The sequence below is a fragment of the Cricetulus griseus genome, chromosome 5, assembly GCF_003668045.3.
Source record: "Cricetulus griseus strain 17A/GY chromosome 5, alternate assembly CriGri-PICRH-1.0, whole genome shotgun sequence".
NCBI lineage: Eukaryota > Metazoa > Chordata > Mammalia > Rodentia > Cricetidae > Cricetulus > Cricetulus griseus.
Window position 1 is genome coordinate 9,264,795 of NC_048598.1, and position 26,835 is coordinate 9,291,629.

General features: G+C 42.6%; 2 protein-coding genes across 2 annotated transcripts in view; both read right to left on the reverse strand.

Moving 5' to 3' along the window:
- Slc30a10 (solute carrier family 30 member 10) overlaps window positions 1–6,172 on the reverse strand; it is a 31,561-nt gene extending 25,389 nt beyond the window's left edge. Inside the window, exon 1 of the mRNA XM_035445660.1 lies at window positions 4,020–6,172. Within this exon, the coding sequence (XP_035301551.1) occupies window positions 4,020–4,470 (451 nt within the window). The 5' untranslated portion in view covers window positions 4,471–6,172. The remainder of the gene's footprint in view (window positions 1–4,019) is intronic.
- A 2,400-nt stretch (window positions 6,173–8,572) lies between these two features.
- Eprs1 (glutamyl-prolyl-tRNA synthetase 1) overlaps window positions 8,573–26,835 on the reverse strand; it is a 62,476-nt gene continuing 44,213 nt past the window's right edge. Inside the window, exons 19-32 of the mRNA XM_027418742.2 lie at window positions 26,102–26,335; window positions 25,577–25,839; window positions 23,087–23,138; window positions 22,184–22,393; window positions 21,811–21,883; window positions 20,114–20,193; window positions 19,820–19,921; window positions 19,210–19,365; window positions 17,726–17,923; window positions 15,447–15,620; window positions 13,136–13,296; window positions 12,250–12,328; window positions 9,010–9,074; window positions 8,573–8,925 (exon numbers count right to left, since the gene is read on the reverse strand). Coding sequence (XP_027274543.1) covers window positions 8,775–8,925; window positions 9,010–9,074; window positions 12,250–12,328; window positions 13,136–13,296; window positions 15,447–15,620; window positions 17,726–17,923; window positions 19,210–19,365; window positions 19,820–19,921; window positions 20,114–20,193; window positions 21,811–21,883; window positions 22,184–22,393; window positions 23,087–23,138; window positions 25,577–25,839; window positions 26,102–26,335 — 1,998 coding nt within the window. The 3' untranslated portion in view covers window positions 8,573–8,774. The remainder of the gene's footprint in view (window positions 8,926–9,009; window positions 9,075–12,249; window positions 12,329–13,135; window positions 13,297–15,446; window positions 15,621–17,725; window positions 17,924–19,209; window positions 19,366–19,819; window positions 19,922–20,113; window positions 20,194–21,810; window positions 21,884–22,183; window positions 22,394–23,086; window positions 23,139–25,576; window positions 25,840–26,101; window positions 26,336–26,835) is intronic.

The following is a 26,835-nucleotide window of genomic DNA, read 5'->3' on the forward strand; positions in this document are numbered from 1 at the left end:
AATATAACCAATAAGAACCAACTATAAGAACGTTGGCCAATGACGAAGTCGGCTGCCGTCCCATAGCTGTGCAGAGCAAGGGCTTTGTCCACACAGTGAGCTACTTACTGCTTTCTCATCCTTCCTCTTTATTGTTGTGTGTATTTGCTCGTAGCCTTGGGTAGCCTCAAACTCACTGTCCTCCTGCCTCTGCCTCTTGAGTGTACTGTTTGGCTCTGATCTTACCAATATCTTGTTTATAGCCTGTTTTCTTTTTTTGAACAACCATGGCAATCTGTTACCACCATCACTACCCTTCTATGAGTGTTCTATTTGTAATATGACTTCATCTTCACAACATCCATGAGGTGGAGATTTCCCACCTTACAGGTGAAATAACAGGGTCTAAGAAACTTCCAGGTCACTCAGATTGGAAATAGTATCCCATTTACTGTATGCTCATCTGTACTTTCCCAGTGTTCTTCTGTGACCACTGACAAACAGCTCTCCACATCTGCACTTATTTTCCTTTGTTTGGGTAAACCTACATGAAAAATGGAAATAGGAAGTGTTCTCCCTAGCTAATTATTTTTGCAAAACACTTTTCTTCAGCCACATGTGACTGAGCTGTAAGCACACTCTACAGAGTCTAACACCTACTCTTCATTAACATTTAATTCAGCTAATACACTAGAATAAAACATGCAAGAGTGTGGGACTGAGCTCCTGTTTCCATTCCCTTCTGTTGGGTTTGATTTCACATTTGAAAAGGTACCAAATCCCCAATCTTCCTTAAGACTTCCCTCTTTACTCCCTGGAACTGCTCCAGAACCCTTTCAAGGGCAGAAAGGGAGAAGTGAGGTTAGCCAAGAGTCAGGGACACAGAGAAAGGGACGATGGGAATCTCGTCAGCATCTGGTGTGAGGTAAGAAGAGAGCTACAGCAGCGTGTGTTCACACCTGCCACTGAGTCTTCTGTGGGAGCAGACTGCTCCAAACTCGTGAACAAAAATACACAAAGCAGACTGCTTCTTCAGAAGCTTAACCTTCACGCTCCCTAAGATGACTAGTGAATGCCCAGCATCTGTGGTAGAATATTACTTTCAGGCATGTGACTTTTGTTTCTGCTGCATTTAACTCTGAAGCTGTGTTACTGTGCTTGTCTGAAACACCTGATGATCTAATTAAAAAAAAAAAAAAAAAACTAAACAGCCAATAGTGAAGCAGGGGCAAGGATAGGTGGGTATGTCAGGCAGAGACTATGAATAAAAGGAGTCACTGAGGAAGAAGAGGCAGCAAGGGGGGGGGCAGTAAGACACAAAGAAGAAAAGAAAAAAGCCCAGAGGCAAAGGGGAGTCGGGATAATTTAAGTTAAGCTGGCAAGCAACAAGTCAAACTAAGGCTGGGCATTCATAAGACTCCCTGTGAGATTTACTTGGGTGGTGGGCCCCTTAGAAAGCCAAAAGAGGAAAAAACATTTCACACATCAAGCTTTGCTGCACAGGACTCCTCCCCTTTCCAGTTTGAAATATCCACACTCAACTGGCCACAACAGCCACAGAAACAAAACCCTCCCTGGCTTCAGATTCCACCCAAGAAACTGGTTCCTGGATTCTTCCAGAATTCTTCAGTTCACAAGCACCTCAAAAGTACAGAAGCTGGGGTTCTTTGCTCATAGAGATTTTTCCCCCTCCCCTTACCTGACAAGGTAGTACACTACTGAAAACCCAGCATTGGGCTAACTGAAGCAGGAGAATCACAAGTTCAAGGCTAACCTGGGCTATATAACAAGATCCTGTCTAAAACACATCAATGAAAGACTTTTTATCCTCTTGTAGTCTATAACTCTTGTTATGTTGGTATGGATGAATTAATCATAGCTCCTATTAAAATGCAAGCCAAGCCAGGCGTTGATGGCACATACCTTTAATCCCAGCACTTGGGAGGCAGAGACAGAGGCAGAGGCAGGTGGATCTCTGTGAGTTCAAGGCCAACCTGATCTACAGATCAAGTTCCAGGACAACCTCCAAAATAACACAGAGAAACCCTTTCTTGAAGAACCAGAAAAAAAAAAAAAAAAAAAAAAGCGAGCCCACTGATACTGGGCTAATGTCAATTTATAAAATTTAACTTACATAAATATGTATTCACTAAGTTCACTTAGGTAATAGTAATAGGAACATCAAAATATGACTTTAAAACACTAAGACATGGAAATTATGATACATCAATGGTAATAAACCCAATAGCTTCCTTAAGCAAACAGGAAGGCAGACACACTGAAATTTCTAACAGATTAAGTGACTCCACAAGGTAACACAATCTGAATGATCCCAATGTCTGTGGCCCTTACACCCAGCTCGGTGCTTAGTTTAGCGCAGAGTATGGTCAGAAGAAGACAAGACAGCCCGAAACTGAGTTCAGACACCCAAGGGTCAAGTGCAGTGTTAAGCCTCTGACTAGTGTCTCAGATCAGACATAAACACTGAACCAGACCAGCTCCCAAGTGAGAGCTAGGAGTTAACTACTAACAGTTCAGTTTGTAAAGCAGAAGGGCATTTGTGTGTGCCAGTTACATTATGTGTCAGAGTCTCCTATCCCAGAACAAAAGCAAATTTAAAATCCTAGGAGCAGCTAAAGACATGACACACCTATCAGCACTAACCATCAGAAAGTCTTCATGCCTTACATTTACATCTGACAATTACACACATACTAAACTGTGCATTTTCTGGCCTAGACCCTTAAGGGGCAATTTTCAAGTCATGTTAGATAGAGCTGAGACATAAGGTCTCCAGTTAACTGATAATTGTCTTTTAAAAGGGCTGGGCCCTGACTGAGTTTTAAACATTAAGCTGAATACATATCTAGACTCTTATTTGTTCACCATACAACACAGGTGCTCTCAGAACATGTATTCTGCCAACAGAGATGGCTAAAGGACTTAGCAACTCTAGTTAGCAGAAACAGTGGGACTACAATGAAAACCGCAAAGTTACATGGAGAGAAATTAAGAAATCCCTTAAAGAATTAAGTGATACTAGATTCCATAGTGATTTTTTTAAAAAATTAGCCTTCATCAAGCTTCTGCCACATGCTAAAAACATGTAGCATTTTATGTGGAGCCTACTATTCCATGTGACAGGGGAGGAGGGGGAGGCAGCGGGACAGGTAACGAAGACTCGTGACACTGCCTTGTGCTATGGCCATGGTTGGACCCTGCTGATCTGCTCTGTTCACAATACAGAACTCCTAAAAGAACCACTGGAAATTTCTAAAAAAACAAAAAAAAACAAAACAAAAAAACAAAACTCTCTCCCACACATATAAACACACACACACACACACACACACACACACACACACACACACACACACATTATACTTTAAAAACCCCTCTCATGGGAATCAAGAAACATGGTTCCATTTAATAAAGAGCACTCCTTGTTCTCTTCCAAAATTTAGTTTGGTCTTGTGACAGACAACTCAGTTAACTAGGTACCCACTCTCAAAGCTGTTTCTCAAGATTTAACGGCATTTTCCGGTCTTCTCAAGAACACATGCTCATAATCATGTTAATGTTTCTATTCATAAATGAGATTTTCTACACCACCCCCTCTCTCTCCTCACTTTCTGTAACATCCCTCTGAGGCGTTCCTAGCTGGCTGGCTGATACCTTGGTCTCTCTGAGTTGGTTTGGTAACCCGGCATCTTAAAAAAATACTTTATGGAAACATTAGTATATTAACTTTATATCCAAACCCAGCTGTGTCACAGCTGTGGTCCCTCTGCCCCTGTCTGGTCACACTGATTCTCCGTGAGAAAAACGTTAAGACCACTTCTAACCCAACTGCTTCTATGTGCTTGCTGCTTCTGCTCACAGGGACCTGAAAGCAATCCTACTGTAAAGTCCTAAGAACAAGAGGCCCACATAAAGAACAGGGCCTCTGCTAACAGCACCTTCAGAGAGGCCCCTCAAACAGGAAGAGCACCTGACAGACTCAACAACTTTGCCTCTGCCATCTAGAAAGAGATATTTACCTGCTTTGGTGTCTTTCTGGGCCTTGGACCCTGAGCAGTAACAGCAGTCTAAGAAGATGACATAGTTAAGCACATTGAAGAACAGCCCGATGACCCCGGCACTGAGAACCAACAGGGGCTGCTCTGTCTTCTGGGGACTGATGTACCTTTTGATGGCTTCTACCAGGATGCTGAACATCAGGGCCACGGCAAAAACAGAATTGCCGAATGCCCCTACGACATCTGCTCGGAGAAAGCCGTAGGTGCTCTTCCTGTGCTGCCTGATACTGCTGGCCCTCACGCCAAACAGTCCGATGACCATGGACAACAGGTGGGAGAGGACAGCGAAGGCGTCAGAGGCCAGGGAGAGGGAGTTGCCTATGTGTGAGACCACCAGCTCCAGTACGAAGAGGACAACACTGACCACGCACATGAGGATCAGACGGAAGCTGCGGCCAGAGTATCGCCCCATGGCTGCCGCCGCAGCTCCTTTCTCTTAGAGATTACAACTCCTGGCTAACTCTCCCTTCAGCCGTCAGCGCCTGTCATATTTGGAAATCACCTTTTATAGGCTGCTATAAAGTCATAAAGCAGTTTAAAGGGCAATTAAGCAAGAGATGTCACGTGAGTCTGGGTTTGTGAAAATGGAAGACACTGGCTTCGGGTGTAGACTTGAGAATTGTTTGTTTGGATGTGCTTAATTGCAGGGCTTCAAGTCTTTCCTTCCTGCGGGAGGTTACCCAGAGCCAGAGCCTCTCCAGCTTCTGGGAGCGTGCAGTAATGGCTTTAAAAAAGCAAGCTATTTGGCATCAATGGCCATGTCTTCTCTCCTAGGTGTGTAGTTCTGAATGCAATCTGTGTGAAATGGAACATGCTAGGGTTGTCATCCCAGAGCTATGACAAGTAAAAGGTCATCCGCATTGCTGTGCCCACTGACCACCATGTAAGCTACCCCCCTACCAACAGTCTTTGTAAGAAAGACAGGAAAGTAATTGCCAATGGTCAGGAAAGGTTCAGACCTTGACGCTGGAAGAGCTAGTGGGTGACAAGCTGTTTCAGGAAGAGAGCCAAGTGATCTGAGCTAATGTGTTTGGGATTCTCACTATAAAAAAAAAATCTTATCCCTTAGGCACTCACAGCTTTTAAAGCCTATTAGTTGTCAAGTTTCTAAACTGACAGCAGCCTATATTGCTTGCAATAGCCACCAACTATATAGCTCTTTTGAATTGAAAAACTGTTTTAATTACGTTTATTTGGTAGTTAGCATGCCTGTGTCAGAGAAGTACTTGGTGCGATGTGGGTTCTGGCAATCATCTTGGCAGGAATGACAAGCTAAGAGCAAAGGCTGTTTGAAAATGACAGAGTAGCAATGTCTGTCTCCCTAGTGATTCTTGATGCTACTATGGCAGGTTCCATGGCTATGTGACAGATGACTAATAACCAGAATGGGGTGATCTTTCCACAGCTGGTCTTCTTCTCCTTGGCTGCTTTTATGAAATATTCTGCACTGGACTCAAATCTGTCACCAGCAGTCCAATGAATTGTTCCTGCTGTCCAATTCCCACAAACCTTCATGTATGTGATCCACTGGCACAATGAAACTCATTTTAAAGTTCTCTCATGAATGACTAGAAATTACTAAGGTGTGTAACACAGGTGCCCTAGTGGACCCTTGGAGCACAGCCAGGAGGCTATATGCCTTGTTGTCTTTTGCTGCAGTAAGCACTGGGCAAGTGACTACTTTTGTGACTCTAACTCATAGCCTGTCTCTGAATTCATAGGTTCCACACCTGAAGATTCAACCAAATACAACTGAAAACTACATTTGTAAATATAGCAACTATGGCACTGGATGTTAGAGATGAGCCAGAGATAATTTTAAAGTGTACACAAGGAGTTCAGATTGCATGGAAACACTGCCATCTATGAGGGACCGGAGCACTGGCACACTTTGGTGGTGGTGGTGGTGGTGGTGGTGGTGGTATCCTAAGACCAAGTCCTCCATAGGTTCCAAGAGATGATTGGTTTCTGGCTGTCAATTTAAAGCAAATGGTTCTTACACTATCTTAAAAAGCACCAGCGCTTCTCATTTTGATAGTCCATACCCACTACATAGCACAAGATGACCTTAGACTCATGCTCTTCCTGCCTTAGCCTCTCCTGTGCTAGGATCTTAGATGGGCGTCACACCTGCAAGATCAGCACCCTTTAAGACATGGAGTTTGGAAAAAAAAAAAAAAAAAAAAAAAAAAAAAAAAAAAAAGAAGCCGGGCGTTGGTGGTGCACACCTTTAATCCCAGCACTCGGTACTCTGTGAGTTCGAGGCCAGCCTGGTCTCCAGAGCGAGTGCCAGGATAGGCTCCAAAGCTACACAGAGAAACCCTGTCTCGAAAAACAAAAACAAAAACAACAACAACAAAAAAGAAGACATGGAGTTTGAAAAGGTTTTGCTATCTTAGCAGACAGACCTCCAATTTTAGAAACAAGCCAACTTATCAGACATCATTTCAGTGAACAATTCCTATCTTAATGAAGCTAGAGTTCCTTTAAATAATGACTTTAAAAAAAAAAAAAAAGAGAGAGATCTCTCCCACTCCCAGATGACCCTGGGTCACTGTATAAAATATAGTGTGCTCTACATTTTCTTTCTGTCATGAATTAGAAAAACAAAACAAAAAACTTTCCCTTTTTAGTTTCTACTGGTTTTCCTCCAAAGCAACATATACACTTTTTAGGGGACAAACTTTATTTTGACTAAAGCCACATATGGGCAGGAACTTGCAGCTGACCTGGTGACATCTGTAACAACTATATATGATGTGCTAGGCATTGTTCTAAGGCCTTCTTCTACACAGTAAGGGAACCCAGGTTTGCACTTGTCTAAGGATGGAAGAGTAAGAGGAAACATTCGGAACTGCCATAGCCCGTGAGAAATTGATTCAGAGCACAAGTATGTGACTCAGATGGGCATGCTATGTTTACTTCCAGTGTGTGAAGGCCAGAGTCCAACATCAGGTGCTCTACAATTTATTTTTTTGAGACAGGCTGTTACTGACACCAGAGTTTACTAACAGGAGAGACTGGTGAGCCGGTGAGTTCCCGGACCCTCCTGTCTCTGCCTTCCCAGCTGGGACTAGAACTCAGGTCCGCAAGCTTGCCCTCCACTCACTTTACACACTTCTTCTCAGTCTGCGCACTTAACCTGCACCTTCCTGGGGCATTTCCTGTTGCTCACAGGGAGCACAGCTGGCCTTTGCATCTCACTCTCTTCCCTCTGTTAATACTGAAACCTGGCTCATCCTTCTGGCATGACTCACAACTCTAACCTCTTAAAGGCTTTCCCTGGTCCTCACCCTGGGAAACTGAACTAGAAATAAAGCGCTATTTACCCGGTTGCCAGAAGATGGGGCAGGAGGATCACAACTTCAGGTCAGCCTCGAGGCACATACCACAAAGCCTGGTGACCTGGGCTCAGTCCCCACAATCCACATGGCAGAGATAGCTGACTCCATCAAATTGTTCTCTGACCGCCATACATTTGCCTTGGCAAGCATACACTCCCCCACCAAATAAACAAAGCTTTAAAAAAAAATAAAAAAGAATGTACTAAGAAGGCTCCAAATGAGGTAAAAAGGCCTTCCAGGCAAACAGGCATATAGGAAATACAGTCTGCACGAGAAGTGCAGAGGGCTGTGTTGAATTGAAGCACACTGAACAGGTAATGAGCCAGATTAGGAAAGGTATTTACATTTTGGTCTATAAATGATGAGAACTATAAAATGACTTCAGGGGGAAGAAAAGCTACCTGAATAAACTACTTTGGGGACAACAAAATAACCCCAGAAAATGTGGAGACTGGCGTGGTGGTCACGCACCTCAGAAGGTCTAAGCCCTAATGACAATCAAAGCAACAGCAGCAGCAGCAGCTGCCTACTTTGTGTCAGCCGGACAAAGTGTGTGCTGCAGGGGGAGGCTGCCTGGGATGACTCAGGGTACTCTGTCAATGTTCATCTTCCAAGCAGGAGGAAAGGCGCTACGGTTAGATAGAAGGGTGAAATGAGATTCAGGGGACATGCTGACCTGAGATGTTGATGAAACACACATCATAGGAGAGCTCATGTGTAGTTTAGAGCTCCAAGCTGCTGATAACCATGGTCTTACTGGTCTAATAATGCCGTCTGACACTGTGAGAAGACTAACATTGCTGATTAAACACAAGTATGGGAATTTGGAACACCAATACCTAAGGAGGTGGCCATGAAGAAATGCCAATGAGAGACAAGGTTTGATGGGGTAGGTACACAACAGGCCTCAGGAATCCGTTAAAAACACCATCAGAAGTACCAGTGTGGTGAGACAAGAATCAGACATGGACACCAGGCTTGCAGGGTTGCCCTTCGTGACCTCAACGAGACCCACCCACCATGGTGGGAGGACAGGGAAGTGCAATGGGAGAAGAGAGGAGGGCGACTCCTTCTGAGATGCTGGCCTCTTGACAGTCAGGGAAAGTGTACCCCTGCCTACCTGGCTTTCCATGACCAACCTTGTGTGTAGGATGAACTGAATACATAAAATATAATTAGTTCATGGTATTTATTACCCAGGATGTTTACAGAAAAGTATTTCCCACTGTTAATTTAGGCATAAGAATAGCTGTTTTTATCTCATTTGATTTCTTTTTAGAACTTTAAAAAAATGAAAAAGAAAAACTGCATCTGAAGGTATTATCATTGGTTTAAAAAAAAACTAGGATGGGCAAGTCTTCTGTGTCGTCCATCAGTAACTCCGACCAAACAAGGTGTAGAACTTGGCAGGGTTCTTGCCACAGACACACATGGCTCCTGGCTGCAGCTCACACAGAGGGGTGAAAGGAATACAGAGGCTTTTGGCTCCCATGGACGGAGCGCCAGGTTCCACATCCTGATCCCTGGAATTAAGAGACAAGAAGTCCGTTCACTCCTGCTGCACACTGCGTCCTTCTCAGTGCAGTCTACAGGTGAGGGACATTTACCTGGCAGTTGTCTTTTTGATCCAGTCCTCACAGTCAATTTCCCCACAGAAAGGAATTTGTGCAATCTAATAAGAAAAGACAAAACATTCTGCCATCATAACTCTCAGAGAGGAGAACTTGTTACCTTTCAAGCAAAAGGGGAAGGTATCCAGTCCTTTTGGGGCATTGGTACCTTTGCAAACACTCTGGGAATTTTGCTCAAAAGTAGATGGGAGAACAAAGAATGGTTTTTCCACCATCCAAAATCCATACTCATAGAATTGGACATAACTATCTCTGCTCTAACACACTGAGTGCCTCTATAAGCTGGCTGTAAAGTCATGAACTCTGCAGTAGATCCTCTTCAGGCCATGACCGTGGCCCGAGTTACACAGCTGGCTGTCAGGAGGATGGAGGGAGATGACGAAGAGTAAACTGATTTCAAGGTAATGCAACAGTAACAGCCAACAGTCAGGCAGACCTCACTTGATCCCACATGTCTAACCCATTAGAGGTAAGTGATTAACTCTAAAGAACAAATGCTTGTAAAAGACAAACCATTTTTTATCAGGAAAATCACAACGAAACTTCAATCCCAGGGATCAACATGGTGGAAGGAGAGAACCAGCCCCTGCCAAGCTGGTCTTTGACCTCTCTCTGTGCTATGGCATGCACTCACCCATGCAGTAGATGCAAGAAAGATAAGGGGTGGTTGGTTGAGAGCAGAGGTGGCGGCAGTGCTGCTCCCCAACTTTTCATGAATTAAAATTAAGAGTCACCTGCAAGGATCGAGAGATCCAACTCCTCATCTATACAGCAGTGTCTCACAAATAAAACTAAAAAGGTCCTCTGCAAATCCTTCCTGTGCACTGGGATCTAGTGAACATGTTTCAGAAAGCCTTCCCTCTAAGACGTTAAGGGCAAACAGAGGAGGAAATTACAGAAACAGGAACTTCTTCAGATGGACCTTAACTCCAAGGAAGAGCAAACGCTCATAATCAAGTCTCTTATGTTCACTCGGTGAATGTGCCAGCCTAATTTCTGAAATTTACCAACTGCTATTTCAAGATTATGGAAGTAATACATTTCTAGGTGTGTCCTGCAAGCCGGAGAATGGATGGAGAGAAAGCGGCAGAGATCAGTAACAGGACACATTCAGAGAAGTTTTAATACAAAAATTCTTTGTGCCATGAGAATGGAGACAAAAGACTCAAGATCCAAGCCAAAATTATTCCCCTGTATGAGAGTTGCAAACCCTTAATATTTGCAAACAAAATGAATTTAAAAGTCCATTTATAAAATGGTGTGTAATATATAAAATAATAATGGGTGTTAGCACATGAAGAAATTTGTATTTGGACTCATAAGCGATTCTGTAGAATGTGGAGGCACAGGGACATAATTCTAGCTACTTAGGGGCCAAGGCAAGAGGGTCCAAAGTTCAAAGATTTTAGCTTACTAACGAGTTTAAGCCTGGCCTGGATAACTTAGTGAGTCTGTCTCTTTACTATGAAATAACAAGTAAGCCAACGGAAGGGCTCTTGCTCAGCGTGCCCGAAGCCTGAGATCCAACCCCTAGCACCATAAATACAGCCAATGAACTAAAATGAAAAGTTCAGCTGGGCCGTGGTGGCACACACATTTAATCCCAACACTCGGGAGTCAGAGAGAGGCAGGTGGATCTCTGTGAATTCAAGGACAAACAGCCTTGTGTACAGAGCGAGTTGCAGGACAGGATCCAAAGCTGCAGAGAAACCCTGACTTGAAGAAAAAAAAAAAAAAGGGTAGAAAGGGTGAACTTGAAAAATCAGTGAACAAATTAGACTCCCCGCCCCTTTACACTTATGCCAGTAAATACAGGTAGAGAGGGAAAAGGCAATGCTTTACCTCATGTAAGTTCTGAAGACCTTTCCTCTCCTAGTGAATACACCTTTATTTACAACAGCCTCACAGGCTATCTGATCGGGTCAGCAGCACACCTAAGATAATCCACAGGAAGCAGGATGGAGGGAGGGAGGAGGCACTGACTGAAGACAACAGACAGGACCTACTCACTTTCCTATGTACTTCTTTGGAAATGAAACTAAAATACCCCTGTTCCACTATAAATTTCAAATCCTTACAGAAATATCAGAATAAAATATACGACTCGCCAGCACTTTGTGAATCTTGGTTCTTTGAAATCAAGCTAAAAGCAATATGCAATTTCTCTAATAAATTATTCTAAAAAAGTGACTAGTCCTATCATTATAATGAAACTTTTTAATTTAAAAGTGAATGTGGGCAAGCTGAGTCTGCTGGCAAAGCCTTTCACCCCAGCTCCTCAGGAGACTGAGCAGGAAGATTACAAGTTCAAGGGCAGCCTGGGCTATAGAGTGAGTTCAAGGGTCAACGTAGGCAATTCAAAGAGACCTTGACTCAAAATAAAAAGAAGTGGGCTGGTGCTGTGCTCAGTGGTAAAGTGCTTGCCCAGCATTACCATGCTGAAGCCTTAGATCCAATCCTCAACACTCAGGAAGAAAAAAACAAAAACAACTGAAGCAGGAAGAAAATAATGCATACATAAACTGCACAGGCAGGAACACCCATGATAGAAAGAGGCCACACAACCGCTCGTCTTCTATTAAAAGCCTGTGGCATGAGACAAGGGCACACTACAGAACACTGAAAGGTGAAGGGCCAGAAAAACAGTAAGCCAAAGCCAGATGCTGAACAAGTGGGGAGCTGAAAGGATGTCTGAGATCATCTATTTTACAGATCAGTAAAGAGCCAGAGATGAACCCTCTGCACCAGCAACAAGAGATGTGTTATTAGGCCAGCACTGTTAAAAAAAAAACGTCGTCTTTTATTCTCAACAAGGGGTTTTTTACAAATCTGAGTGGGAAGTGCACTAAACTGTGGTAGAGAGATCTAACTTCTGGCATCTGTCTGATTCTATGGGCTAATTCGTTTAGACTCTGGCCTGTGCTTTTCTCATTTGTAATCTGGAGACACACGTACACCAGAATACTAAAGTCCATAAGTGATTCACTCCAATAATACATAAAGCTGAAGAATGCACAATCCTTTTATTTGACTGGCTTACAAGGAGGTTAAAACAGAGCATAAGTTGAAGGAGTTTTAAATTAAGATCTACTGGAAAGTGGTAGAAGTAGAGTTCAGTGGCACAGCGCTGCCCAGCACAGGCAAAACCCTGGGCTCAATGCCCAGCCCTGCAGGAAACAAAACAAAACCAAGAAAACTTATTTGGAAGTTTCTTACCTTTCCAGAATCTAGTACCTTCTGAAAGTCTTCCAATGTATTGGATACAACCATATGAGTTTTAAGGTCTTCAGAAGCCCTGACAAAATAAATCAGAAAATACATAACTTTTCTTACAAATATGATTTTTTAAAAAATCCCCAGATAAATAAGATTCAATGAAATAGTAAATGAAAGTCAGAAGAACGCAATGTGAGTACTACCCAGCTACCTTATTTCAGTATCACCTCAAGACTACACATAAGAAACTTGCCATGCACAGAATAGGCAGCTGCTACTTTTGTTACTGCTGCTGAATGGTCCTGGCTCCCACTTATATACCACCTGTGGAAGTCTGATATTCTTCAGGCCCTTCTGGTCTACATTTCCCTTCTACAAAATCAGAAAAATAATATTGTAGCAGGAAGTATATAGAACTGCCCAGTAATGAACTGGAAATTACAGCCAGTTGTGAGCTGCTTGTTGTGGCTGCTGGGAACCAACCTCAGGTTCTCTGCCGGGACTATACCCACTGAGCCACCTCTCCTGTCATCACAGGGAGCTTAGAACACTATAGTTGCTGGCTGCTCTGCAGATCACTATAATTAGTCTCTCAGGGAAGGCACTGATATTTCCTAAAGTTTCCTGGATTCTCCCAATCTGTGCCCAGCGCTTAAGAACTAATAGCTTAATAAAAGGGCCCGGATCTGAAGTTACCACTGTTTCACGGGGAACACACACTTTGGAAAACCCACAAGTCAAAACTACAAATGGAATAAGAAACTAAGTGGCCCTGGAGCTCAGGGAGCAGACTACTTCCAGTTGCAATAATCCCCAAATCCCTCATTTGCATCTCAAACTTTAGGTGAAAACTGAAGAAAGGAAACACTGTAAACCACAGAGCTACCTTGTGAAAAGGTTAAGCTGGATGTCTTCCAAAATCTCTTGAAGTTTAGACTCAGCCTCTTTTTCAGCAATTGTCAACTTCTCTCCAGTGTCTCGTCTGACAGCTACAAACTGACAGCTCTTCATATCACGTGGCCCCACCTCAAGTCTGACTGGAACCCCCTGTAAAACAAAACGGGCAGTTGATGGTTGAGACTGTGCATGTGTATCTGACTATTTCATGGTTTTATCTACTACAAATCCTATGAAAGTTGAAAGCAATCATAACATCCATTAGAGAACTTTCTTCAGTCCAGAAGGAACGAGTCTACTGCCTGTGTTGTCAGAACTGAGCAATCTCTTGATGGAGAACCACCCGAGCGGGCATTCCCATTCCCGCACAAATGGCCTGTGGTGCATGGAGGAATACAGAGGCATTCTGAAACCAAAGATGGCCCCAAGGCATGAGGGTTCAGCACACTCACGGTAGACATGTGCTCTGGCTGGGATGCCTGGGGTCTGGACGGAACTATTACACTCATGAGCATCACCTGCAGGGCTGGTTAGAACATAAGAGAACTATTGCTCTAACTCTAACCTGCTGCCTCACTATTTTCTTGGAGGTCAAGGATGGGCTGAGAGTCACAGCTGATGGAGTTACTATGTGCTGCTCAGACTGCTGGCTTTGGGATAAAGTCTGAGAACCACCACACTCTCAGACTTCCATGAGGAAACTTAAGAGGTAGCTACATGCAAGTTTAAGACTCCTGCATATCCAAGTCCCATGTATTCCAATCTCTGAGGGTACTAACGCCCTTGAGGTCCATGGAGACCTTGCATTGTAGGGTCTGGAACCATATCTGAAAAACAGTAGGTCTTAAATTTTAGTGGAAGATCCTTTACGACAGTGGTTCTCAACCTTCCAAATGCTGAGATCCTTCTAACACAGTTCCTTATGCTGTGGTGGCCCCCAACCATAAAACTATTTTGTTGCTACCTCATAACTGTGTTTTTTGCTATTGATATCTGTCTGATATGCAACCCCTGTTGGGGACGGTGGAGAACCACTGCTTTAACTCCGACATCAAGCAGGTGCTTCTACAGACAGACAGACAGCATAGACATCAAGTAGTGCTCAAGTCAAAGACAAAGGGAAAGTGAAGTGAGTGACAGCAAGCCCACTGGACCCTTGTGAAACAGGGTACCAGGGACAGGAGTAACAGAGACAGAGCCATATCTTCACAAGAGAGGGGAAAGGAGGAAAGGGGAGTGGAGGGATTTGGATGTAGATGGCATTTTTAATTCATTTTGATCAAGCCAACAGCAACAGTTTCTCCTTTAACATTTCACACTCAGACACATATGAACTGGCTTCGAGAAGCAGCTGCTGGTATCCACCTGCTATTCCTAGGTGAACAAAAAAGACTGCAAGGAAGACAAATTACAGAGAACAAGATAGTCATCTTCAGGTCTTCCCTGAAGGTAGGGAGCATGTGAAAGAGCCAGTATGAAACACGAAAGAGAAGCAGGGTGAGCAGAGCAGCAGCGCTGACCCCAGCACAGGCTTGCCTCAGGAGCCACTTTTAAAGTGAGATGACAAATGCTGCTGGCTTTGTAATCTGAATAACCCCAACACATCAAGCATTGGTTGTTAAGTTCTCAGCTACCATCTCAGAACTCGCCCCACCCTACTCCTCCTAATTCCTAGGATGAGATGATATTCTCTATTATCATAGCTAAAAGAAAAAAAATAGTAAATGCTAAACGTTTATAAAATGGAACAAAGGGCATAATACATTACCTAACAATGAAGCTCTGCAGTAAATGAAAATACACCACAAACATTAAACCAGAATTTAGATAGGCTTTGTATGCACAGAGTTAAAAACAACAGCAAACAGACAGGCAGCTATGCAGAACAGAACTGCAGATGTGGAGGGAACCTGTGAACACTCCATCATCACCTCATTAGGCCAGGGACGGAATTCCAGACGTAAGCATTGCAACACACCCACCAAATGAGGCTTATTTAGTATATACAACACTTCAAGATCATTTTTATTCTAATGTAATAAAAAACTGGCGTGCAGAAAACTTCAGGGAGACAGGGCACAGTGCTGGGAATCAAAGGCTGGGCCAAGCTACTCACTTCCTCAACCACCACAGAAATTAGTTTAATAAGCACACACTCTAGAAACCCCCGTTACACGCCATGACCTGCACTGGTGCTCAGAACTTACAGCTATAAATATGAGATGGCAACAACAACAACAAAAAATCCTTAAGTTTGCAGAGATCCAGATCTCCCTCCCCAGTGCAGGATCCCAGTGTACCTTGAGCTCCCAGTGATTGAATTTCCAGCCTGGAGAGTAGTTATCACGTAGATCAACTCGGACTCGGATGTTCACGCCAAGTAGCCGCTTTCGATACTCATTGCATTTTGCCATCAGAGCCTCTCTGTCTTCTTCAGACAGGGCATTTGTGATTCCACAGGGAATTACTACCACCTAGAGTACAGCCAAAGACAGACCACATACACATAAAGACATCTACAATAACAAATCATCTAGATCTTACAATAATGAACCACACAGAAGTTAAAACATGCCAATGACAGTCTTTTAAATATAGATACTTTTACTACAATTAAAAACATGGTGCTGGAGAGATGGCTCAATGGTTGAGAGCACTTATTGCTCTTACAGAGGACCCAGGTTCGGTCCCCAGGACCCACCTGGTGGCTTGCAACCATCTGTAAGTTAACTCCAGGGAGTTCAACTCCTCTTCTGATCTGTGAGTGCCCTAGCACACATGCATGTACAGACACAGTCAGGAATTCATTCATACGCACTAGCACATGAGTACACACACGTACGTACATACACTCTCCATCTCTCCAAATATTTCTTGGGAAAACTCAGCAAAATCGAGCAGAGTTTAGGATGCTGGGCAGTGGTGGTGGCATGCCCTTAATCTCAGCATTCGGGGGGCAGAGGCAGGTGGATCTCTGAATCTGAGGTCAGCCTGATTTATAGAGCAATTTCTGTACAGCCTGGACTACACAGAGAAACCGTGTCTTGAAACTGCCCCCCCACCCTCAAAGAGTTTAGGTATTTAAGTCTGTATGAAGAGAAAAAAAACCAAGGATATGTTTGTTACCCTGTAGTTTTCTGGGGTCTCTCTGCCTGTCTCTCTTTGAGATAGAATCTCACTATGTAGCTGTGATTGGCCTATTCTTTCTCTAAGTTCTATATATAGACCATGCTGGCCTGGAACTCAGAGATTTGCCTGTCCCTACCTTTAATGTTCTAGAATTAAAGATGTGTGCCACCATGTCCAGCATTTGGTTTAATTATGTGTGTGTGTGTGTGTGCGTGTGTGTGCGCGTGTGTGTGTGTGTGCGCGTGCGTGTGTGTGCGCGAGCGCGCGCGGGGGGGGGGGGGGGGGGGTGTTGTGTGTACCCAGTGTGGCTAAAGGCATTGGATCCTGTCTTAGTCGAGGTTTTTATTGCTATGAAGAGACAACATGACCACAGCAACCCTTAATACAGGAAAACATTAATTGGGATGGCTAGCTTACAGTTAAGAGGTTTAGTACAATTATCATGGCAGGAAACAAGGCAGCATGCAGGCAGACATGGTGCTGGAGCGAGAGTCCTTACATCTTGAACCAAAGGCAACAGGAAGTCAACTGAGACACTGGGGTAGTATCATGGGCATATTATGAGACCTCAAAGCCCGCCTTCACCATGACACACTTCCCCCACCAAGGCCATACCTCCTAAAAGTGCCACTCCTTTTGGGGACCATTTTCTTTCAAATCACCACAGACACCCCCTGCAGCTGGCATTAGAGGAGGCTGCAAAGTGCCACACATAGTCACCGAGAACTGCACCTGGGTCCTATGCAGAGCAGTGGTATGCTCTCTTACCCACCATGCTCCAGTCCCCAGTCTTTTAGCCATGACCACAGATGGCTGGTGTGACCTGCTTCCCAGTCTTGCTTGGAGGTTTGGTTTACAGACATTTGCTTTTCAGGGCTCCAGCATGAACTGGTTTATGGCTAATATATATAGCCCTCAGTCTGTTTTCTAATAACTAAATCTTACCACAAATTAATCTGTGTAATTTCTGTTCCAAACATGTACTAAGCAGTTAAATATCACTTACCAAAACTACATTCATTTTTATTTAACCTACTATATTTTATTTAAACAATTATAAATAATTTCAAATAATTATTTCTAAAGAAAGTTTTAGGGCTAGAAAAATGGCTCCACAATTAAGACCATCCACACGGTGGTTCACAACCATCTCTAACTCAGTTCTGTGGGATTCACTGCCCTCTTCTGACCTTGGTCAGCACCATGCATGCACACAGTCCACAGATGTACAGGCAGACAAAACATTTACTCACAAAATAATATTAGTAAACCTAAGTCAATATTTAAAATAAAAGTTTTCAACAAAGTTAATTTTTAAATTTCTTGAGACAATAAATAATACAAATGTACACATACTTACACAATCAGAGAAATCTACCCTTTCAAAGTTTCTTTGTAAACATGGTCTATAACATACAAAAGGAATGGTAGAAAGAAACATTTCCCTCACCTGAACACAGGCTACACGGGGCGGTAACACTAAGCCCATATTGTCCCCATGGACCATGATCATCACACCAATAGTCCGAGTCGTCAGGCCCCAAGAGCACTGGAATGCAAACTGCTTCTCTCCTGGGGTCTTTGGATCTTCAAAAACAATTTCACACATTTTGGAAAAATTCTGGCCTAAGTGGTGTGATGTTGCTCCCTAAAATAAGGAGAGAAACACAAGCTTTAATTTTAAACTATTATTCCTTTGAAAATAATGACAAGATCACATATTTTAGAATACCACTATACATGCTGTTTTATCTCCTTTTCTGACATTAATGCTTACATACAAGTATGACTGACATGACAAGAGAGAAGGATTGGTTTAAAAAAATACCAGTTTTGCTCGGGCAGCCCCTTCTGACAGAACTCTGTAAGGTTCTGCTCATGCCTAGGGATTCAGGAAGGAACCCCAACTTCACTGGTGTGCAAGTGCAGAACAGGCCTGGAGCACATGTTACCCTCCTCTTCTCCTGTCTTTTGGAGACACATGGACCTAGAACTCACTATGAGCTGAAGGTCTCCAATACCTGATCCTCTTGCCTCTACTTCCAGGGGGATTACAGGTGTGCAACGAGACACCCAGTTTAATGGGGTATTGGTGATCAATGCATCAATTAGAAAATGGTGATCGCTGGCTCCATGCATGCTAGACAAGTGCTGTACCTGCTTCCCCATGAGGCAGTGCGTGCACTGTGTGATGCTTAAATCACGTTACACTTACCTCAAGGATCCATCATTTCGTTCTGGTAAAAACTTTCAAAATCCCTTGAGTGTTTTAAAAATTTACAACTCATTACTAGTGTACTACTGTATCCTGTATAATAACTAACAGGCTAGACCATGGAGCTCACACTAGCTTCAGACTCAAAATGCTTGGAGCCCACCATCATTAGCCATAGAATAATATTCTGCTCCTACAGAACTAAAATTTAATTCCTACTGACCAACTCACATTCTCCCTAACTTCTATGTAACTATGATTTTATTCTTAAGTTATATACAATCATTTTCTTAGTGTTCACATATGATTACAATCATACAATACTACGTGTATTTCACTTAACAAGAACATCTTCAGTTTCATTTATGGTACTGCAAATGACAGAATTCCTTGTATGGCTAATATTCCACTGTGGATACGCGCATTGTTTTTAACCAAGTGACGCTGGCTATCAGGCTGCAATAAACAGAGTGCGGATCCTTCCAGTACACTCATTTTATCCATCAGGATCTACCTCTGAGAAAGGCATTGCTAGATCACATACTAGTGATTTTAGTTTTTAAAAGCATAATACTGTTTTCTCTATTGGCTGTCCAAATACTAATAAAGTAGCAAAACCCGCTGGAGCTGCCATGGGCTGTGCTTACAACTGCCATGGGCTGTGCTTACAGCTGCCATGGGCTGTGCTTACAACTGCATGCGGCCGCAGCACTCCATACCTGGATAGCACGCCCACTGGCAGATATGAAGGCTTCTACTGTGGTTGTATAGTCTCCTCCTGCAAACTTCTCCTTTTCAGTCTTTCTTCCTCTCACAACAGGGATTGCCAAGAGCTCTTCATACACTCGAGCATATAACTCAAGGATTTGCATGACCTGTTAACAACATTTATGGCATGTTTATTCATCTCAAATTGTGAAAAGGTCCTTCAAACAACAAAATTATAGAAAGGTTAAAGAAGTCAATGTGTGACTTAAGGAAGATGTCCAACAAGAAATCAATGGGAGGCTGAGTAACATTTAAACATTTAAACGCATACAAATTGGAATGTAGGAGACAACTGCTTGAGAGATATAGAGTAATTAGATTGAAAACCTTAGAAAATGATTAATTTCAATCATGACTGATTTTCTATAAATTAAAATCTCACTGTTTAATCATACAAAATTTTAAATAGTAAATTTACTAATAAAATTTTAATAAGCAGCCTTTAAAATCTGGCTACTCTTGGATTAACTTCCTATTTTCAAATAGGTATTACACAGCATAAGCCAAACAAAAAAACAGTGCCTGAAGAAAAACACGAGCATAGCAGAGGACTGTTCCTACCTCGTCAGCTGCCTCCTCGAAGGTAGCAAAGGCACTGTGTCCCTCCTGCCACAGGAACTCCCGAGTGCGGAGGAAAGGCTGTGGGTGCTTAAACTCCCAGCGCTGCAGGATGCAAGGACAAGGCCCGTAAGGGTAGAGAATCTGCAGTTTTTATTAGCAACTTTACAAGGTCAATAGTCAAAAGTAATGAGTGTGATCCAAAATACTCTGAAAACTGCTTTCACATTCAAAGGAAAGAAAGCATGCTCTACACTCAAGGGGACACATGAAACTGGTGACAGACTAACACCTTACCACCACATTGCACCACTGGTTGAGCCTGATGGGCAGGTCTCTGTGGGACTGCACCCATTTTGCATATGCAGGATACATTACTGAAAGTCAAGAAAATATAGACATTTATAACCTGATTTCTTCCTTAAGGCTGACAAGAGTTAAATTAGCAATGTAATGAATATGAATTAAAGTGTTTGCTCCAGTATTTGTGATGGTTCACTGAATGACATTATTATATATTTCACAAATCATAACCCCATAGATAGACAAATCTACCTAACATGATCATACGTTGTGTGCTTCACCTATTTGTATATAAGTACTGATTGTTTCCATGTTCTATTTGGGTGAGGACTAGTATATTCCGTGTTCTATGTAAAATTATTTTCATTCTTTATCTTGCTTAATTCTGTCCTTTGACTTATAAATATCATTATCAAATTTAAAGATGTTAATGTTATTTCTGAATTCAGCTATGCAGCCGAATCAGAATTTTTTACATTCAGATTAACCATCCAATGAAGAAAACTCTTGACATGAACTATGACTTGTCTACAATGTACCATCAGTAAACTAATTGTACATAAAAAACTGATAATTTGTTATGAGAAAAAACAAGAATAAAACTAAAGTCATAATTTCAAAAGTGCAAATATAAAAACACACTAGAAATACTAGATAATGAGTACACTAACTTTGAAGACAGGTAGGTAATCACTGTAGGACCATGCTACCAAGCCCAAAGCCCCAGAACCTGGTGGCACGCCTATTCACTAAGTATAATTCCAGGGAAATCATTCTATCAGCTGACAGCTGTCTCCACCTTCTACTCTAAAATCCCTTGGGAGGTGAGCATGGAGGTGCACACCTTTAATCCCAGCACTTGGGAATCACATCTCCGAGAGCTCAGGTTAGCCTGATCTAAACACCAGGGTCCAAGTCAGCTAGAGCTGGATGTGAGTGAGACCCTGTCTCAAAAACAAACAAACTCTACAGGAATATAAATCTAAATAAGTGAAAACATCATTTGCAATTTTATAACCAATCTCAAGAATAATTCAATACATTCCCTCTGAGAAGTTGTAACACTAAACAAATAGAGATGCCATTCCAAAAAAGGAAAACTACTTTCAGCTGTGGCAACTGTCTTCCTGTAACTCAACAAAATGACAGAGGGAAAGAGGAGAGGAACCAGTGGTATGTTTTCCAGGCTTTTTAGGAAACACGGCACTGTGCCTTTAGCCACATGCATGCAAAACTGGAGCCCATTCCCTACGAATTCATGGCTTAATGTGTAAAAATATACAAAGGACCTAAAGCGTAAAGTATTTTTCTTTAAAAAGAAGAAAGATGGGCTGGGCATTGGTGGTGCACGCCTTTAATCCCAGCACTCTGGAGGCAGAGGCAGGTGGATGTCTGTGAGTTCAAGGCCAGCCTGGTCTCCAGAGCGAGTGCCAGGACAGGCTCCAAAGCCACAGAGAAACCCTGTCTCAAAAAAAAAAAAAAACAAAAAAAAAAAAGAAGAAAGATGGACACAGAACTCTGTAACAAATTGCCTTAATATAAAATCTATGTAATTGAACTTTCATTCTGTCTTCATCTTTCAATAAATTCTGTTTGGCCAGGAACAACTCTAAGCATGAGAAACACGAGACTCAACTCCAGCCCGCTAACAGCTCAGCAAGCTTTCTCCAGTGCTGCAGGCGCGAGCTCACCTGTTTCACTAGTAGGTCGGATGGCAATTGGCTCTGCCAGCTCTGTCTTACCAGATCTTGTAACCCAAGCAACCTAGTAAGATAAAAATGATTGTAGACACAGTTTTAATGGCCTTTTCGAAGCACATAAGTACATGTCAACTTTCAGGTTTTCTCAGTATCAACTAAAGAAAGTTCAAACTCTTGCTGTTACTAGAAGGCAGTGGACAAGTCATTCAGTGAGAGGATGTGACTAACCACTAACCCTGCTTTAAGAGTAGAAGAAACAGGACATTGTAAAGAAACCTATCAGTAGTTAAACTCTACTGAAGACTTAATTTTCAGTTTGTAAGAGAAAACCGCAAAAAGAAAAAGCACATCTTTTCCAGTGTACCTCGGGGGCAAAGTCCTCAATGTGACTCTTTTCTTTCTCTAAAGCAGCCTGAGACACAAATATGGGGAAGTAGCAGTTCTCAACACCGAGTTTCTTGATCTCAGTATCAAAGAAGTCCTTAATGGATTCCCAAATGGAGTACGACCAGGGCCGGAGGATATAGCAGCCACTCACATCGTAGTATTCAATCATCTCTGACTTTGTGATGACCTGTCAAAGAGAAAAACCCAGAAACTGAACCAGTATTCTAGCACAAAGGCAAGAGTGTGTGCTAATCAAAGTTCCTAACACCCTCATTTATTTATTTGTTTATTTTGGTTTTTCAAAACAGGGCTTCTCTGTGTAGCCCTGGCTGTCCTGGAACTCTGTAACCCACCTGCCTCTGCCTCCCAACTGCTGGAATTACAGGCATGTGCCGTCATGCCTGGCTTGGAAACACCCTCCTTAATGTGGAGGGAAAACACTTGCCTACATGCAGAGGTAACACATACCAGGACTCTAAAGTCTAAGGACTTAGCACTGAGCCACACCCTTAGCCTTCCTTTATTTATTTTTAGTTTTTATTTTGAGACAGGTTTCACTGTGTAGACCAGCTAGCCTGGAACTCAGATTCTCTAGCCTTTATCTTCCAAGTGTTGGGGTTACATGGTGTGCCACCGTACGTGACATGAGAGTTATTATAATGGGCATCCTGGGAGGTGGCGAGCAGTAGGTAAAATGTCTGCCTTGCACATCTTCTGGCCTCCACATGCATTTATGCAAACGTGCACATACAACATGAGCACGAGAGAGAAGGGGGGGGTCCCACTGTTACAACTGCCTTTCTCGCTAGACTTCAGAATCAGAACCTAAAGCCACCCTGAAAATGTTAACAACATCAAAGCCCACTGAAAGCATACTCACTTGGGAGTACCATTCGGCCAGATTTTCTTCCTTTTTTGCTTCAAGACCCAATCTGCAGACATGCAAAAGGAAATGTGAGCCCTTTACTAGGCAATCGCTTTAGGCTGTGTCTTCGTCTGTTTTCTGTACTGGAGGACAAGTCAGCTAAAGAGCAGAGGCTTACGTGGCTCCTGGTGCTGGAGGCTCAAACACTGGGGTGTGGGTATCAGTCCTGTGGGCGGAGAGGGCCCTCTACAGGCATAACTTGTGCTGGGCACGGCCAGCGAGGAACTAGGAAGCAGCTAGCAGGTGACTCTTCCTGCTTTAATGAACCCCATCACTGGACTGTTTTCCCCACCTCTGCTCAACCTAACTACTACTTCGGAGGCTCCACCTTTACTTACGACGACTTCCACCAACTAAGGACCCTTTTCCCAGCATGTATGTATACTGTGGGATACATTCAAACCACAGCAGGCTGGACTGAAACTAAGAGTAAAAGCTCAAAAGGGGAGTTTTTCCTAATTTTCAGTCATTTTTATGTTTGTATCTTTTTATATTCATTTCCACAATAATGTTTTTAATCTGGAAAGTTGTTCAGTAGTTTTTTAATACAGGGAAGTCTTCACTATTTAGCCCCTGCTTTGCTGTAACTTGATAGATCAGACTGCCCAAGCTTGCAGTTTTCTTGCCTCTATCTCTGAAGCACTGAGATCATGGGTGTGCACCATCATACCCATCCACCATAAAAACAGCTTTGCAAAAGTTGGTCACATGTTGATCATGAAAACTGCCAAGGCTAAACCTGTTTAGATTATGATTTTTTAAAGAAGACATTTATTTATTTTATTATAAAATTCTTTTTCAATTAAAATATTATTTGGCAAACACAAAATCTGTTCACATATAGTTTCTACTAAAAAAGATTTTGATCAACACAGGTGATATCAACAACTAGAACAATCAGTGTCTCACTAAAGGTACAATGTAAAAAGTAATAAAAGCAGCAGCTACCAAGTATACACAGACAAACCTTTTGTTTGTCCTCAATTTCCTACCTACCCCTCAACCTCTATTCCAGGGAACACTTCTTTCCTCAAAGCCCCAACCCTTAGCTGGGCCTGGGGCTTGCATACACCTATAACCTCAACAGGAATGCTGAGGCAGAAAGACCGAGTTCATGTCAGGCCTGAGCTACACAGGAAGACTTGGTCCCCAGCCCCCAAATGACAAAAGATCTGCCTATTAACTGTGTTCTATAAGAAGCACATGTTTTTGCAAGGAAGGCTTTATGGTCTTAGATTTGTAGTGTATTTACAATTTCATTCTCTTTTCTCCATGAGAAACTGAGGGCTACACACGGGTATTCAGAAGCTGAAGGGAAAAGGGAGCCTCTAATCTTTTGTCCACTGCTCTCTACACATTTACTGAATGCTGAGTCAATACGCAAAACCAGGAGAAGCTGCTGTGTTCTCTAAAGAGATGGCACACAAACATGGGAGGCAATTAAATTTGATATTCAGCAAAGAAATCTAAAAATCAAACTATCTCAGTAAGAGCATTTTTTGTCTAGGAAGCCATGACAGAAAGCCTGTCACGATCTGTTTAGCCTATACTTTTGGAAGGAGAGGCACACTGTTCAAGCAGACAGGAAAACACTGAAAAGGACATGTAATCTACAGTCTAGTCTTTAAACCAGCCGCTTCATAGTTAAACTATCAACTTCAAAATAAGAACAAACTTCTTATTTACTTCTTGTGAAAAACTTTGGAAAAATAAAAAAACACAATGCAATGTATATTTAAGCTGTAGTAAAAGGAACATCTATACATGTTTACACACACATAGCTATTCTCTCAGTAGACAAAACAAACGAGCATTGGTTTAGCACCCCTCACCCAGCACATCTGAGGTCACAACTGCTGCTGACTTTAGAGCTTTCTGAACTCTACACTGTCTGTCTAGACCCAAGTCTGAGGCTCTCATAGGCTCATGACCATTTGAGTGTTTGGTTCTCAGTTGATACTGTTTGGGAAGGATTAGGAGGTGTGGCCTTGTTGGGGGGGGAGGTGTCCCTGGCTTTGACATTTCAAAAGCCCATGCTAGGCCCAGTCTCTTTCTCATTCTGCCTGAAGATCAGGATGTAACCTCTCAGCCCCTGCTCAATACCATGCCTGCCTGCCTGCCTGCCTGCCACACCATGGTCCCAGCCAAAGTGATCATGGATCCAACTCTTCCTTCCGTAAGCTGCCCTGGTCATGGTCTCTCTTCACAGCAACTGAAGCTGTGACAGTGATGACCAACTCATTTCCCTGTGGAGGAAACGAAACAGGTGGAAAAGTATAGGGACTTCTGAAAGAGAGCAGGCATGTACTGCCTATTTTAAACGTAAACAGAAGTTAACTGCTGATGTTAGACTGTGAGCAATCTGCCTTGATGATAACAAACCAAGATCTGCTTATTTTAAAAACAAACCCTTGAGAACTGAATTCACGCGGAAGCGGTTGGTACCTGGTCTGCTTCTTAGGCCCCTGCCCTTCCCCTGCTCCACTCGATGACAGCCCACCGCCCTGGCTTTTAGAAGAGTCTTTCCCTGGGCCATCATTTTGTTTCTGAGGCTTATTCTGCTTTTCAGACTTATTCTCTTTTTCTTTCTTCTTCTTATCTTTGTCTTCAGACCCAGTAGCAGACACAGGCTTATACTCGATTCCTGTCAGGGACTTGTACTGTGCCTTCAGCTGAAGGAGTTCTTGCACAGCTGGATCCACTTGATCCTTTAAGGAACCAAGAGGACAAAGGAGGACAGCATTCAGTGAAAAATCACTGTCTTGGCATACATTAACAAATACCACACCCAGACTTACACACAGTTAAGGGCAACAGATGTAGACACAAAATGCTAAAATATACTAAGAAAATAAAAGAATATAAAAGGGACAAGACTAGTCTAGAGTACTAGAAATAGATTATGCAGTGCACTTTCTAACAGCTACACATGGTTATGTAAATTAAACAAAAAAGTTGGTCCACACTGACCTTAGAGGCCTTTTCAGCTTTAAGTTTTCGAACTACTTCTCCTTGACAAGCCACTCTGTCAAACAGCGCTTTGGCTTCTGTTGTCTCTGGACCAGCAGGCTCAGCTTTGCTGGCAGGACTTGGCTGTGACTTCTGGGATGCTGGGGGCTGACCAGGTACATATTCCTTCCCAGTTTTTTCTTTATACTCAGCTTTCAGGGACAGTAAGCATTCTACAGCTTCAGTTACTTTAGCCTGAAAATATAGAGGAAGAGAAGTATTTCACAACATATATGAATATTTAAATAACATTTCAAAGTCTTTAGTCATTATCACAGTATACTTAGCCATCTATGTCCAGAGATCCAAGTATATTTGACTTTTGGTCCAAAGACCAAAAATATTTGAAAACAAAGAACTTCATCATAATACATACTCCCACAAAAAAGAAAAAATGGGCAAGGAAAGAAAAAACCTGGACTAATAATTTTTTTTCAAAAAGCCTTTCAAAGACTCAGTTGAGCAAAATGTATTAAAAGGTACAGGTGGCAAAACACTGCTCTAGTCTGAAAATGTACAGATGCCTCATGATCATCTCCTCAACAGGACAACTGTTTACGTCCTATTAGTACAGTAAGTAATCCAGAGAGGACTCTAACTAAGCACACAAATACATAGAAGGAAATGAACAGACAATATGGAAATACCATGCTACTTTATATAAGCGACTCGTGTGCCTTCAGCTTTGTTATCTG